The sequence below is a fragment of the Pristiophorus japonicus genome, chromosome 16, assembly GCF_044704955.1.
Source record: "Pristiophorus japonicus isolate sPriJap1 chromosome 16, sPriJap1.hap1, whole genome shotgun sequence".
NCBI lineage: Eukaryota > Metazoa > Chordata > Chondrichthyes > Pristiophoridae > Pristiophorus > Pristiophorus japonicus.
In genome coordinates, this window is record NC_091992.1 from 124,654,445 (window position 1) to 124,670,182 (window position 15,738).

The window sequence follows — 15,738 nt, forward strand, 5'->3', positions numbered from 1 at the left end:
ATCCAATAAACGCAATTATCTACGCGTTTTGGTTATTCCTCAAAATCGGACCTTTTCTGAAGAAAATGTAATCATTTATGTTGTGTCATATAGTTGCAAAGGACACTAACTTGGCTGTCTTCCCAGTAGTCTGACATTTTCGCATCCGCAGGCTTATAAATTTAATTACACCCACTAATGCATTTTTTTTTGATTAATTACAAAATCTCTGGATTTCCTCTTCCCCTAAACCTTTTGCACGGAAAATTCTGGCAGTAGTGTCTTTCAGCAGGATTACCTATCCCTGAGTTGTTTAGATTGACTTCCTGGGTATACTGAGCTGAATGTCTTGATTGTTCATTGCTTTGCTCCTTAGAGTGGGGTTGACCTTCCTGGAAATGGGCATAGAGCAGGCATGCGCCATGATTTAACCGAATCTTTAGAACTATGCAAACTCCCGCCTTGCTGTTTCCGTAATATACTGCCTTTATTATTTGGATGTAAGCATTTACATTCACACTATACATTGTAATGAAACTATCTGAACTATAAAAATACTTTGAGGTATTTTATGGAATCTGACTTTACCGTTACTTTTGGTTATACTGCATTGAGGTCCATTAATAAAAAGCACCAGTGATTTGGTTTGGCATAACATAGAATCTTGCAGCATGGAATGAGGCCATTCAGCCCATCGTGCCTGTGGCAGCTCTTTGAATTAGTCCTTCTTTCCCCATAGCCTTGCACGTTTTTCCTTTTCAAATATATATCCAATTCCCTTTTGAAAGTTTTTATTGAATCTGCTTCCATTACCCTTTCAGTGAAAACAGTGAATTCCAGATCATAACTTGCTGTGTTAAAGAAAAAACCTTCTCCTTATCTTCCCTGTGGTTCTTTTGCCAATTATCTTAAATCTTGTCCTCTGATTACCGACCCACATGCAAGTGGAAACAGTTTGTCCTTAATTACGCTCTTAAAACCAGTCAGAATTTTGAACGTCACTATTAAATCTCCCCTTACCTTCTCTATTCCAAGGACAACAATCCCAGTTTATCTCGTCTGTCCACATAACTGTAGTTCCTCCTTCCTGGTATCATTCTGGTAAACCTCCTCTGCAACCCCTCCAAGGCCTTGACATCCTTTCTAAAATGTAATGCCCAGTATTCGACACAAGATTCTAGCTGAGGCCTAACGAGTGATTTATAAAATTTTAGCATAACTTCCTTGCTGTTGTACTCCCTGCCTCTGTTTATAAAGCCAAGGATCCCATATACTTTTTTTTAACAACGCAATCAACTTGTCTTGCCACCTTTAAAGATTTCTGTTTCTGCACCTCCATTAAAATTATACCATTTAGTTTTTATTGCCTTTCCTCATTCTTTCTCCCAAAATGTATCACTTTGCACTTCTCTGCCTTAAATTCTGTCTGCCATGTGTCTACCCATTCCACCAGTTTATCTATTCTGTGCCCTTTTGAAGACTGCTATTATCCTCATCACTGTTTACTGCTGCAAACTTGGAGATTGTGTCCCGTATACCAAAGTCCAGGTCATTAATGTACATTAAAAAGAGCAGTAGTTCTAATACCGACTCCTGAGGGACATCACTCTGTACTTCCTTCCAGTCTGAAAAACAGCCATTCACCACTACTCTCTGCTTTCTGTATCTTAACCAATTTCGTATCCATGCAGCTGCTGCTGCCCCTTTAATCCCATGGGCTTCATCCCACAAATTATTGCACGCAACACATTTAGCATAATTTGCTGCCCAGGTGCTACAATTTTGTTTAAGAAGTCTCGAAGGCAGCGAAAATCTCTCAGCAATATGCTGCACTGAAACATTGTTCTGATTCATACTGTAATTCCTCAGGTAAGTGTTCATTTTGGTAATTTTAGTCCTGAAGAGTTGGCAAACTCATTTTCAATTGAATTTTAGTACCAGTTCCTAAACGGTTATTTATTGGTGTGTAATTTTAGTGTTTTCCATTCTACTCCGCTTTTAGCCGCTAACTTCTTCTTTACTCCGCAAGCATTATTGTAACTTCATCATCAATTGTTTACCTTCTGAATTATTTATGTTTATCCTACAGCATCAATATAATTATATACTGTTAATGCTGTGAGTGATGTTTTGGGTCAGATCTGTGTTGTTACTGGGGTAGGAGAGAATTGGCTCCAAGCATTCAACTAATGAGTTCCATAAAAGTGTGGCATAAAAGTATTGGAGGTCTTTGTAGCACTCTGGTTCATTAATTACTTCACTGATGTATTTATTGCGAAGTTCATCTCAGATTCTGGAGAACTTGGCTGTCTTTCATGTCTACAGCATTTTTGTAGAAATTCTGATGAGCAGTACATTTGAGAATAAACGTTTTAGTTATTTCAGAGTTGAAAAGTCAAGTATTGGATTCCCAACCATTACAAAAATAATTGACAATAGGTGGGGGGTGGGGGAGGAAGTGAGACGTGCTAAATATATCCATTTTAATTTTTACCTGATGCATCGATGAGTGAATGAATTTGTTTCCACTGGTGAGCCAAAGAATTACCTTTTCTTTTTAAAGGTGTCTCGTTCAACAGTGTCTACACCCAGATTTGGCGTGTTCTGCTTCACCTGGCTGCAGATCCTTTCCCAGAGGTATCGGACCTTGCCATGAAGGTGCTAAACAACACAGCTTACAAGGTATGGTGGACAGTCCTGGCATTCTTTAAGTATTGAATATTCAAGTACAGTGACTCTAAAAGTACCCTATCCCATTCCCTATAAAGTATCAGCTTGGCTCAGTTGGTACCACTCTCACTCCTGAACCAGTAAATTATGGGTTTAAGCCCCATTCCAGGAGTTGAGCACATAATCTAGACTGACATTTTAGTGAAGTTCTGAGGAAGTGCTGCCTTGTCTTTCAGACGAGATGTTGTGTTAAGGTCCTACCTGCCTGTTCTTTTGGTTCAGGTCGTGTCCGACTTTCATCCCTCAACCAACACCACCAAAAAATTAACTGGTCATTTATCTCGCTGGCTGTTTGTGGGGCCTTGCTGTGCACAACTTGGCTGCTTAATTTGCTTGCATAAGTGACTGCCTTTCAAAGTATTTTATTGGCTGTGAAATACTTTCAGACTTGCGGTGTGCTGTGTAAATACAATGTTTTTCTTTCTAATGTACAATTTTAGATACAGCCAGACTGCTAGTTTCTGAAGTTCTGAGACTTGGCTTCTGTGTTATGCCTCTCAAGCCAAAAGATATACATATGGTGCATATAAAACACGTGTCTGTATGCACATAAGTGCGTGTATATATTATGAATTTTAAAGATGCTTTTAAAATATTTTTTGCAAAATGCAGTTTGTTTTTATGACTCATTAGACAGTCGTGAGACTAGGTGTTTCTGACTTGCTAGAGAAAGATGCACTCAAACACATTACTGTTCTCAAAACTGAATATCTTCCCACGAGCTGTTCACTGAAGTTTTATAGTAACTGCCATTATATGACTTCCTCCTTTAGCTGATCTAATCAAATGAATTTTGAGGCAAGAACAGAAAGCTTTGAACACACTTAAAAGAAAAAGAAGTTCTATCTGTCTGGGAGGGAGGGATGAAGAGAGAAAGAAGTTAGACTTCTGAGGAAAATGGCATGGATGCACCTTCTGGATGTGTTAGTAATTCAGACGTGCCGTAGAAACCCCCTTGTGTTCAGTGGAGCCAGTCACTCCTGTAAATAGTCTGAGAGTCTTACTGTTATGGGAGTTGGCTCTCGCTGCCCGAAATTGGCTTGTAACGACTGAAATATGATACCACGGCATGAAACATGGCAGTCAATGTGCAGCAGGCACCTCAAAGCACTGGAGAAGTACCACCAACGCTGCCTCTGCAAAATCCTACAAATCCATTGGCAGGATAGGCGTACCAACATCCTTGTTCTCTCGCAGGCCAACATCCCCAGCCTCGAGGCACCAATCACACTTAACCAGCTCCGATGGACGGGCCACATTATCCGCATGCCTGATACAAGACTCCCGAAGTAAGCACTCTACTCAGCTCTGCCACAGCAAGCGAGCCCCATGAGGGTGGAGAAAACACTTCAAAGGCACCCTCAAAGCCTCCTTGAAAAATGTAACATCCCCACCAACTCTTTGGAATCCCTGGCCCAAGACCGCCCAAAGTGGAGGAGAAGCATCCGAGAAGGCGCCGAACAATTCGAGTCTATTCACCAGCAAAAGCCAAATACAAACAGCGGAAGGCGTGTCTGATAAGCCAAGCACCCCACCCATCCGTCCCTTCAACCACCACCTGCCCCACCTGTGACAGAGTCTCTAGGTCCCGCATTGAACTCATCAGTCACCTTTGAACTCATTTTAGTGTGGAAGCAAGTCATCCTCAACTCCGGGGGACTGCCTAAGAGGATATCTGCTCGTACGATTGCATAACCCAAGGATGTAACCCAAAGATATATTCAGAAGGGAGTTAGATGTGGCCCTTACAGCTAAAGGGATCAAGGGGTATGGAGAGAAAGCAGGAACGGGGTACTGAAGTTGCATGAGCAGCCCTGATCATATTAAATGGTGGTGCAGGCTCGAAGGGCCGAATGGCCTACTCCTGCACCTATTTTCTATGTTTCTATAACATCCCCCTGTGATCTGTAGTAGATATTTGTGTCTTTCACATGAATGCTGCTTCGATATCTCCTAAGGCAGATGGACCAAATACTTGGTGAGGCAAGATCTGATTCATCAAACTTCTTTATTTCACAGCATAGAGTGCCAATCATAATCGGAGCTCCTTATTCCACTCGGCTTTACTTGGCTTCTCATATATAAAAAAAACAATGAACTCACTTAGCAGTTTGACATTGGTGGCCTATCCTATTCCTATTTTCAGAATTGTTGTGCCTTCAGTACAACTACAGGCTGTTTGAAACTGAATCACTGAGTGTTGGCCTTAAGCCTATGTGCATTATTCCCCCTCACTGCCATCTGCTGATTCCAGTGTTGGCTTTCAGTCCAACTGACTATCCCCACCCAAGAGCTGAATCCACCAGCCTAACTTGACAGAGACCCCTACTGAATTCAGTTGATAGAATTGCCATGGTAGCAGTAAGTGTGATAGATTTTTTAACCAATAAGGGAATTAAGGGTTACGGGGAGCGGGCGGGTAAGTGGAGCTGAGTCCACGGCCAGATCAGCCATGATCTTGTTGAATGGCGGAGCAGGCTCGAGGGGCTAGATGGCCTACTCCTGTTCCTAATTCTTATGTTCAGTCACTTCCATGTTGAACTGTCTTTCATTGTCCCCTGCATGCTGGTTCAGCTGTTATATCTGAGTCCTAATCTGAATCTTCCAGCCCTGGCTTTCCTATGAATTTAGCCTTTTGTGAGATAGATTTAGCTCAATTTCAGTTTTTTTTATCGTATATTACGCCCAATACCTCATCTCTCCCCACCACCCAACCCTGGGAGCATAATCAGAAATCCTACAATGTGACCGGTCTTATCTGGGATGCCTCATGCAAGGATCACCGGCTCAGAATGAATTTTGGCTTCAGCCTAAAGCCTATATTAGCAATTATATTGGGTGACATTTGAATGTGGCTGTCTTTTTTACCTTTGAATGAGAGGATGATCAAGGAAATGTTGCAGCCCGTACAGTACAGGATACCCAAGTTGAATATATGCATGTGTATATCGTGTGCACTCACATACCTGGAGCTCTAGAAATCTCTGCTGCTGCTTTGAAAATAGAGAGACTGTCTCCTGAGGGACTGAGGAGCAGATCAGAGCTGTGTGAAGCTGTAAGGGTTTTACTCATATGTCTTTCTTTGCTTGCCTTGATACAGTTGAAATTCTATAGCCAATGAATCATTAAAATGGAAGCCTTTGTAGGGGGAAAGCTTTTACATTTAAGCATCCTTTTCTTGTGTAGATTATTCATTTGAGTGACAATAATGAAAATAGTTGCTGCCTATTATTTTCATTTTTGCATAATCTATAGAACATATACCACATATTCAACTGGCTGGCCAGTAATATGACATGACATGTTCTTCTTTAAGCTTTTTGTGAGAATATTAAATCCTGTCATTTTCCCAAGTAAATGCATCATCTACATACAGGAAGGGGAAGACAAATATCCCCTCTCCTTTGCCCTGCTTCAACAGTAATGATCTGGGCCTGCCTGATAGCTTGGTGGATTAATGCTGTCGTACAGATCAATACTGACCTAGAAGGTCCGAGTTTCAATCACCGGTCTGTGCTGTTACCTTGAGTTCAACCAGAGGTGGTGGTAGGGGAGTTGAATGGGCCTGTGTACTGTATTGGTCTCACTTTGATTGCAATCGAAAGACCAATGCTGGAAACTTCATGCATGCAAATGTTGGAAGAGGATGGGATTCGGCTTGGCTATTGATGACCTTTGTAGTTGTAGATGTCAGCTGTGGCTCAGTGGGTAGCACACTCACCTCTGAGTCAGAAGGTTGTGCTTTCAAGTTCCACTCCAAGAACTTGAGCACATAAAGCTAGGCTGACACTCCAGTGCAGTACTGAGGGAATGCTGCACTGTTGGAGGTGCCGTCTTTCTGATGAGACGTTAAACCGAGGCCCGTCTGCTCTCAGGTGGACATAAAAGATCCCATGGCACTGTTTTGAAGAAAAGCAATGGAGTTATCCCCGGTGTCCTGGCCAATATTTGTCCCTCAATCAACATAACATAAAAACAGATTATCTGGGTCATTATCATATTGCTGTTTGTGGGAGCTTGCTGTGTGCAAGTTGGCTGCTGTGTTTCCCACATTACAACAGTGACTGCACTCCAAAACTATTTAATTGGCCTTAAAGCGCTTTGAGATGTCTGGTGGTTGTGAAAGGCGCTATATAAATGTAAGTCTTTCTTTGAAGAACCTGATGACACGTTGTTTACTTTTACACATGAACAATGGTGACTTGGGCAAAACACTGGCTGCTAATACTATACTCAAGAGGAGGAAGTTGGAGAAGAGGGGGAAACAGAATGCTAGTCTGAACCAACTGCTAGAAAGTGTGTCCTTCTGATTTTATGCTTTCTATTTGAGGGCTTTCTTAAAATATTTCAGCTAAGATCAGGGGCTCATTGTTGTGCAGCATAGAGCCTTCATTGCACCATTGGTACTTCAGTGCATAACACCCCTGTGCCAGAAGTCACTTGCTCCCTTTTTTGGGCACGTGCTTCCTGTGCATTTCCTTGTATGAGTTTGTGCTGCTTCCTTTCACCCTTAGACGTCGCTCATCTTTCTCACACTATGGGGATAATTTGAACCTAACCTGCCCAGCTGGAAACTTACAGGATTGGGTTGGCTGCTGTTTTAACACCCCAGCCAACTTTCGGCATCGTTGCCTTGACACCTGAAACGTTAACTTGCTGGTTCTATCCACAGATGCTGACTGACCTACTAGGCATTTCCAGCATTGTCTGTTTTTGCTTTAGTATATTGGCCAACTCTCTGTGCCCTGTGCCCGGGAGATCTGCCAAAATATATTTTTGAACAAATATAGTAGAGCTTTACAGTTTCGTTTCAGTTGCATACCTAGTAAATGTCAGATTGATTGATTAATTCACATCTCCCCTCTTAATCAGCAAAGTTAACTTGACTATCACTCTCAAGTGACATTACTAACCATGTAATTAAACCATTACTTACCATGTCATTATATTGAAGACACTATATTTCACTAGTCATCTTTAATGATCCGGAATTTGCAGTTGTAATGACGGTAAAACTGTCAGTGTTCTTCACCATTATTCTGCAAAACTGTCAGCAACTTTTGATGCAGTTAAATGCAGAAATTCAGAAGTTGCTGTCAGTGATACCCTGCCCCTCTACAGGATGTGCCGTTGCAGTTCTTGCAGATGGAATCAATTAGAAATCACCTATTTGACGTGAACTTCAACATTTTACGCACTATTCTTGCTGTAAAAAACCATTGAAAATGTTATCCTTGTTGAATGAGGCGTAACTGAGTTTTGTACGGTGTACTACATCATAATTACCGCTGAACCACCTCTCTGGCCTTATTTCAATTTCTACCTTAATCCTGTGTGTATGCCCCAATCTTTATTTTGCTTTGTGTAAAATGATTAAAAAGTGAAATATACTCCATGCGTTTTACATCTTGGTTTGCTGTCTGAGAATTCTTCAGTCTGATTGGCTGTTCAGCATGCTTGATGACATCACTGTAGCTGGACACCACGGATCCCCTATAGATGGCAGCAAATGAAAAGTCATATCGGAAAAGGGGAAATTGACATCACTAAGCCCACACAAAGGGCTCAATTTTCCCCAGTAATTTGCATTGTTTTTTTGGAGCAGGCTGCTCTTTTTGGCCCAAGTTGAAAAACCGCAGTTTCCCCAATCAATTTGCACCATTGTAACTCAGTTAGTTACGATTTTTTTAGGTCCATTTTTTTTTCAGCCAAAGAGGGCTTAACCAGCCTCCGACACCAACTCTGGCCATTTGAGGAAGTTTGGCCAGCTGAGAAGTTACTCCAGTTCTGCTTAGGCCAGTGCATGTGGCCTCCCAGAAAAACCTTCCGGAGAGTTAAGGAAATCGACGCAGCAGATGCCCGGACACACTAAAAGAATTTTAAAATACATAGCAGCAACTTATTTCCAAATTCGCCCGAAGGCTGTCCAGTCCCATTCTCGGTCCCTGGTTCACTGAGAGAGAGAGAGAAAAAATCCGGGGACCGAGAATGGGACCAGACCGGAAGAATGGCGACCGGACCGGCAAGCCCTCCGGGCAGGGTTGGAGGTAAACTGCTGCTACGTGTTTTTCAATTCTTTTAATGAGTTGGGAGCTGGCTGTATGCTTCACTTTGCAGCCTCAGCTCGCATTGTGTCCCCGGTTACCATGGCAGCCTGATCTTTTTGCCGCAGATCAAGGCTCCACCCCCAAAACTGAAGGTCGGGTTAGGCCATGCCAAAATGAAGAAATCCCACGGGGAAACTTAGAATATTTTTTTTTTGGCGTAACTACGCCAGAAAAATGCTTTGGGGAAAATTGATCCCCATATCTTTGTGGGCAGCTTTCTTCGAGGTCAGTGGCAAACGCCGTCACTTCATCGCTGACTGCAAATTCTGGGCCATTGTTATACCAAACATAGTTGGGGACGTCATTTTTGCTTTTAAGAATCACTGATGTCTCCCGAATGGCTTTCTGAATTTTTTTTTAAATTAAACCATCTCCAGCCACCTTTCAGACTTGAAAAGGGTGACATTTTTACAACGACCTGAGAGTAGATTACAGTTTCTTCATGCAGGAAGCTTCCCTCTGAGCAATCTGAGTCACTGATCCAGCTCTGCTATATCTGCTGTGTGGCCCTTACTGCTAAGAGTTTTTTTTTCCAATTTCCATGCAAGATTCTGAAATATAAAAGCAACATCTGGTGGTTGATTTGCAATGGAGCTAGCAAAACCTTTGAGTGCAAATTGAGGGAAAGCTTACAGGTTGGCCAATGTATTGCATTGAAAACTGAACGCAGCATAGCTAAATCAAATCAAGAAAGTTTATATGGAAATTGTAACCACCAAAATAAAATGTTTAGATGTAACTTCTGAAATGAAAGAGACACAGTCAATTTTTTAAATGCTCAAAGTCGTACTCCTAACATCAACACGTTTGTGTTTTGATGTAAACTAGCCTCGTGACACGAACATACTAGCAGAACAGTTGGCCATCAGTTCCCAGCCACACCGAATCTGTTTGTTTTTCAAAGAACAGCAATCTTCATGTTGATATTGCCATTTGCCTGCAGTTGGAGATGAATTCAGCGACTTGAAACACAGTTGCTTGGGCTTTATCTCTCTGGATTTTTTTTCTCCTGTAAATAGGTTGAAATTTTCCTTAAGCAGGCCGAGCTTTCCAGCAACCTGAAACCTACATTTTTAGTCTCTGCCATATCTAGGCTAACATAGCTCAAGCAATGTTCTCTCTTTTTTTCCGTGCATGGTCCCATTAACAGGCCGCGCAGCCCATTCAGATGTTCACTTGTGCGGTTTCTTCCGTTTAAAAGCAGGTGAGCAGCATGCGCGGGACCTCCAGACCACTAGCGGGAACATTGAGCTCATGTCTAACATTTAACCCTGACTGCAGGGTCTTGCCTACTGGAGAATGTTTGGGATGTCCAGTCTTCCAGACAACAGAAAAATATCAATTCTTGGACCCCGTTTATGTTGTCTAAACTTCTCCAATATTTATTTACAAATACATTGATGTGTGAAAGGGATGTTTACCTGAAAGAACTGAAATCAGCCCAAGAAGAGTTAATCTGCCTTTTTTTTTAAGAAATTACATTTCATTTTTTCTTAGAATGCAAGAGTTCCTTTGGGGAAATGAGCTGAGCCTCTTTCCTTGGCACCCAGTGCACTGTTTTGGGATGAGCTATATAATATTTTGAACCATAACCAGCCATGAAGCCTGGATGTGTTGGTCAGAACTGCTGACCACTGAAATGCTTGCATTTTAATGCCTTTTTCCTTTGAAGACTGATGTCATTCAGTTCTGATTGAAGGAACAATTCCATGAAGATTTCGTAGAATGCTAATGCAAGTTATAAACTGCTTTTGCAGCACTTATAGTATGCAGTTCAATTTGCATCGAGACAAAAGGGTATATGCCCTTTCTCTCAGCCTGCCCACTTGTCTTCCATTTTGCATCTAGCAAAGAGAGCAGACTCCATTTTCACCCCAACACAAAAGCAAAATACTGCAGACGCTAGAAATTTGATATGCAAACAGAAAATGCTGGAAATAGTCAGCAGGTCAGGCAACGCCTGTGGAGAGAAAAACAGAGTTAACGTTTCAGGTTGATGGCCTTTCATCAGAATGAGAAAAGATTAGAGATGTAACAGGGCTTAAGCACGTACAAAAGCAGGGAAAGGGGGTGGGGAGGTAAGAACAAAAGGGAAGGTCTGTGATAGGTTGAAAGGCAGGAGGGAATAAATGACAAAAGGGATGATGGTGCGTGGCAAATGGAGATGGTAATGGGACGTAAAGAGGCAAATGATGCATCTGGAGGAGGTGTAAATGGGAATATTCCATTTTAGCCCTAACTGTTTAACTATAAAACTAAAGACACAATTCCTATTTTTAGCATGGCATTGTCCACATGTGCAAAAGGCCACACCTCTGTTTTCCAAATGGCTCTACAGGAGAAGGGATGCAAATGACAGTATAAATGCAGGAGGGTGACACATGCTGATAATTTTGGAGTTGTTTTCCTATAACCAATGTATAAGGTAAAGGACCTTTGGAAATTTCTGTTTGGTCATAGAATTACAGAAATTCACGGCAAGGAAAGGAGGCCATTTTGGCCCATCGTGTCCATGCTGGCCGACAAACAGCTATCCAGCCTAATCCCACTTTCCAGCTCTTGGTCCGTAGCCCTGCAGGTTACAGCACTTCAGGTGCACATCCAGTACCCCTTCACTCTGGTGAGAGTTTCTGCCCCTACCACCCTTTCAGGCAGTGAGTTCGAGACCCCCACTACCCTCTGAGTGAATACATTTCCCCTCATATCTCCTGTAAACCTCTTACCAATTGCTTTACATTGATGCCCCTGTTTGTTGACCCTCTGCCAATGGAAGTAGGTCCTTCCTATCCACTATATCTAGGCCCCTCATAACTTTATAAACTTCTATAAGGTCACCCCTCAGCCTCCTCTGTTCCAAGGGAAACAATCTCCGCCTATATATCCTGTATATAGTACATTTGGAAGCCTCTTTTGGTCCACTCTGAAGTGTGAATTTATTTTATAACCCTGTAGGACGTGCAAACTTAATTTGATCTCCTGTTTGTATAATGCAAAGCAGACTCAAGAAGTAATTTAATTATTAATGCAAATATTTATTTTCCCCTCAGCAATTTTTGAATTATTTGCAAAACCCAATTTCACTTAGGACTTGACCACTGTCCACAAACCTGAGAAGGCTTTTCTGCACTGCGATACGATGCAAGAGAAATATTTTAATCTGACCACCTGTAGCTTCCACTTCCTCCCTCTCCATCACAATCTTTCTTTATTTTCCTGATGCTCTTACTCTGGCTCTTGCTCTCTCTCGCTCTCTCGCTCTCCTGCTAACTCGTGCTATCTTGCTAGCGTTCTGTCATTGCAATAATGTCAGAGCTTTCTTTCTTGCTCCTTCCAATCTCCGGATCATGGTTCTGTACACTATCTGTCCTCCACTGCATTTCTTCCTCCTGTAATTTTGGGGTCTATAAAACTGAAGCTTGGCATCACCTAATCGCTACCTCCTGATCTGCCTCATTTTTCCTTTTGCTCTTTTTCAAACTTGGTGGCTTCTTGCCTCTTCTTGGACTAGGACTGTGTACCTTGGTTTCTCAGATTAAAAAGCAGTAAACTGAGAGATTTTTGATATTCAGCCAACTTTGTTGAACAAGGGAAAATCTAGTATGGAACTGTCTAATCAACATTGTTTATGATACTAATTTATAACAAATGCTCGACAGATATATTTTAAAACTAGTAAAGTGGGCACATTTAACACTTCACGATATAGCGCTTCACAAAACATTACCACTTCCAACAATAGGAAAGACGGAGGAGGCCTGGGAGGAACAGTGGGTTAGCATAATGTTTGTGTCGCCTCTCAGATCTGAGTTCAAAGCCAGCACAGATGAAAGAAAGAAAGAACTTGCATTTATGGAGCACTTTTTATGACTTGGATGTGCTTTTCTCAAACTGGAGTTGAGGCTGATGGTTTTGGGTAGAGCAGAAATATTGCTCTGTATCTGACTGCTGCACTATTGGCCTGAATTGCAAGGGGGTTGGAGTGCAAGAGTAAGGAAGCCTTACTACAACTGTACAGGGCCTTGGTGAGACCACACCTGGAGTACTGTGCTTAGTTTTGGTTTTCTTATCTGAGGGGGGACATACTTGCCTTGGAGGCAGTGCAACAAAAGTTCACTAGATTGATCCCTGGGATGAGAGGTGTCATGTATTCAACTGTCATTGTAATCCATGTATAAACTGACCCAAGTCATACACCGTGAGAACACTGACCACTAGGTGGCGAACTTCTGGGAGACACTCCTAACCTGGACTTTCAGGTATAAAAGGGGAAGCTCCACCCACCTTCATCACTTCAGTGCTGGCAAATAAAGGTTACTGGTCACAGAATGACTTTCTCTCCAGTATGGGTCTCGTGTGCAGTATAATAAGGACATATTGGCAACGAGAAAATGGGCTTTAAACCATGCGAGCATGGCCACTAGCAGCACAGAAGAGAGGTACTGTGTTGGTGATGATTGGGACGATTTTATTGAGAGACTACAGCAAAGTTTTGTCACTAAGGAATGGCTGGGACAGGATTCGGCCGACAAATGCAGGGCCCATCTCTTGACGGTTTGTGGATCCAGGACGTACTCCCTGATGAAGGACCTTCTAGCGCCAGAGAAGCCGGCGGACAAGACTTTTGAAGAGCTCAGTAAGTTGATCGGGGAACACTTTAAACAGGCGAGCAGCATGCACATGGCAAGACACTAATTTTACTCACACCGGTGGCGAGAAGGGCAAAGCGTTCCAGACTTCGTGGCAGACCTCCGGCGACTGGCGAGCCTATGTAAGTTCCCAGATGCATGCAGAGCAGAGATGCTGTGAGACTTTTTTATTGAGGGCATCGGGCAGGCTGGGGTTTTCAGGAAACTGATTGAGACCAAAGACTTGACCCTGGAAACGGCGGCTTTGATGGCCCAGGCATTTATCTCGGGAGGAAGAGACCAGAATGATGTTTGACAAAAATCTTGGTTTAAATGCAGCAAATGGACAGGGAGTCAACATTGTTAACGCGGCACACAGTTCTCCAGGCAGACAGGGGCAATCGGACATGCCCAAGCATGTAGTCGAACCCAAAGGGGGAATTCAACAGAGACAATGGCTAGCTGAACGGCGATTCATGCCATCGCAGGGGACAATGCGGCCAGTAATGGAACCATCAACACCTGTCAATGGTGCGTTTAAGGACAGTTACAGAGACAGTCAGAGACGATCGACTGGTAATGGACCTTTTGTTTCCAACAACGGCTCATGTTGGAGGTGTGGAGACAAGCACACAGCCAGAGCTTGCAGAATATACCTGCAGAAATTGCAACGTCAGTGGTCACTTGGCGCATATGTGCAGGAAGCCTGCAGCCAGGTTGATGTACGAGGAGGATGGGCCCGATATAAGCCCTACGAGGCCAAATGGACACCGGGGGAAATCGCTGGAAGCTGAAGTTCAGCGAGTTCATGTGGAGCACATATACAGTTCATACACCAGGATGCCACCGATAATGAACGTGCTCCTCAATGGAGCAAGACACGGGGCCAGCCAATCCCTGATGAGTATCAAACAATTTGACAAGTTGTGGCCGTCCAAGGCCAGGAGGCCAAAATTATTGCCAATTGACGCATAGCTATGGACATATACAAAGGAGATCATTCTGGTGCTAGGCAGCGCCACGGTAGTCGTGACCCACAAAGTTTCGGAGAACAGGTTGCCACTCTGGATTGTCCCGGGGGACGGTCCTGCACTGCTGGGGAGGAGTTGGCTTGCTGTCATGAACTGGAAATGGGGCGATGTCAGTGCAATTTCTTCTGTGGAGCGAATATCATGCTCGCAGGTCCTGGACAAATTTGACTCACTATTTCAACCCGGCATTGGCACTTTCATGAGGACCAAGATAGTGATTCACATAAACCCGGACGCCAGGCCAGTACACCACAAGGCCAGAGCGGTGCCATACGTGATGCGGAAAAAGATAGAAGGCGAATTGGATCGCCTGCTGAGGGAAGGCATCATCTCGCCAGTCGAATTCAGTGACTGGGCGAGCCCGATGTGCCGGTGCTCAAGGTTGATGGGTCGGTCAGGATATGTGGTGATTACAAGGCCACCATCAATCGGGTGTCACTCCAAGACCAGTACCCGCTACCGAGAGCGGAGGACCTCTTTCCGACGCTATCCGGTGGCAAACGTTTTTCAAAATTGGACCTGACCTCAGCTTACATGACCCAGGAGCTGGCGAGTGAGTCGAAGAAGCTGACCACCATCATGACACACAAGGGGTTGTTTGAGTACAACAGATGTCTGTTCGGGATTCGTTCGACCGCCGCGATCTTTCAACGAAACATGGGAAGTCTCCTCAAGTCGATTCCAAGGACGGTGGTTTTTCAAGACAACATCCTCATCACAGGTTGCGATACTGAAGAACACTTCCACAACCTGGAGGAGGTGCTACGCAGACTGGACCGGGTAGGTCTGCGACTGAAAAAGGCGAAGTGCGTCTTCCTAGCTCCAGAGGTAGAATTCCTGGGGATGAGGGTAGCAGCAGACGGGATCAGACCTACTGCGTCCAAAATGGAAGCGATCCAGAGAGCACCCAGACCCCGTAACACCACGGAGCTGCGTTCATTCCTGGGGCTCCTGAACTATTTTGGTAACTTTCTTCCCAAATTGAGCACGCTGTTAGAGCCGCTACACGTGCTCCTATGCAAAGGTCGCAAATAGGTCTGGGGGGACAGCCAGGAAAGGGCTTTTGATAGAGCATGCAATTTGTTATGCTCCAACAATCTGTTAACGCTATATGACCCATGTAAGAAACTTGTTTTAACGTGCGATGCATCGTCTTATGGGGTCGGGTGTGTCTGGCAGCATGTTAATGCCAAGGGTCAGTTACAGCCGGTAGCTTATGCTTCCAGAAGTCTGTCCCAGGCAGAAAGGGGCTATGGGATGATAGAA

General features: G+C 43.6%; 1 protein-coding gene across 2 annotated transcripts in view; it reads left to right on the forward strand.

Annotated features, from left to right (window-relative positions):
* rptor (regulatory associated protein of MTOR, complex 1) overlaps positions 1 to 15,738 on the forward strand; it is a 505,194-nt gene that overhangs the window by 346,698 nt on the left and 142,758 nt on the right. For both annotated transcript variants that reach the window (XM_070857808.1, XM_070857809.1), the window contains one exon: positions 2,543 to 2,661. In XM_070857808.1, coding sequence (XP_070713909.1) covers positions 2,543 to 2,661 — 119 coding nt within the window. The remainder of the gene's footprint in view (positions 1 to 2,542; positions 2,662 to 15,738) is intronic.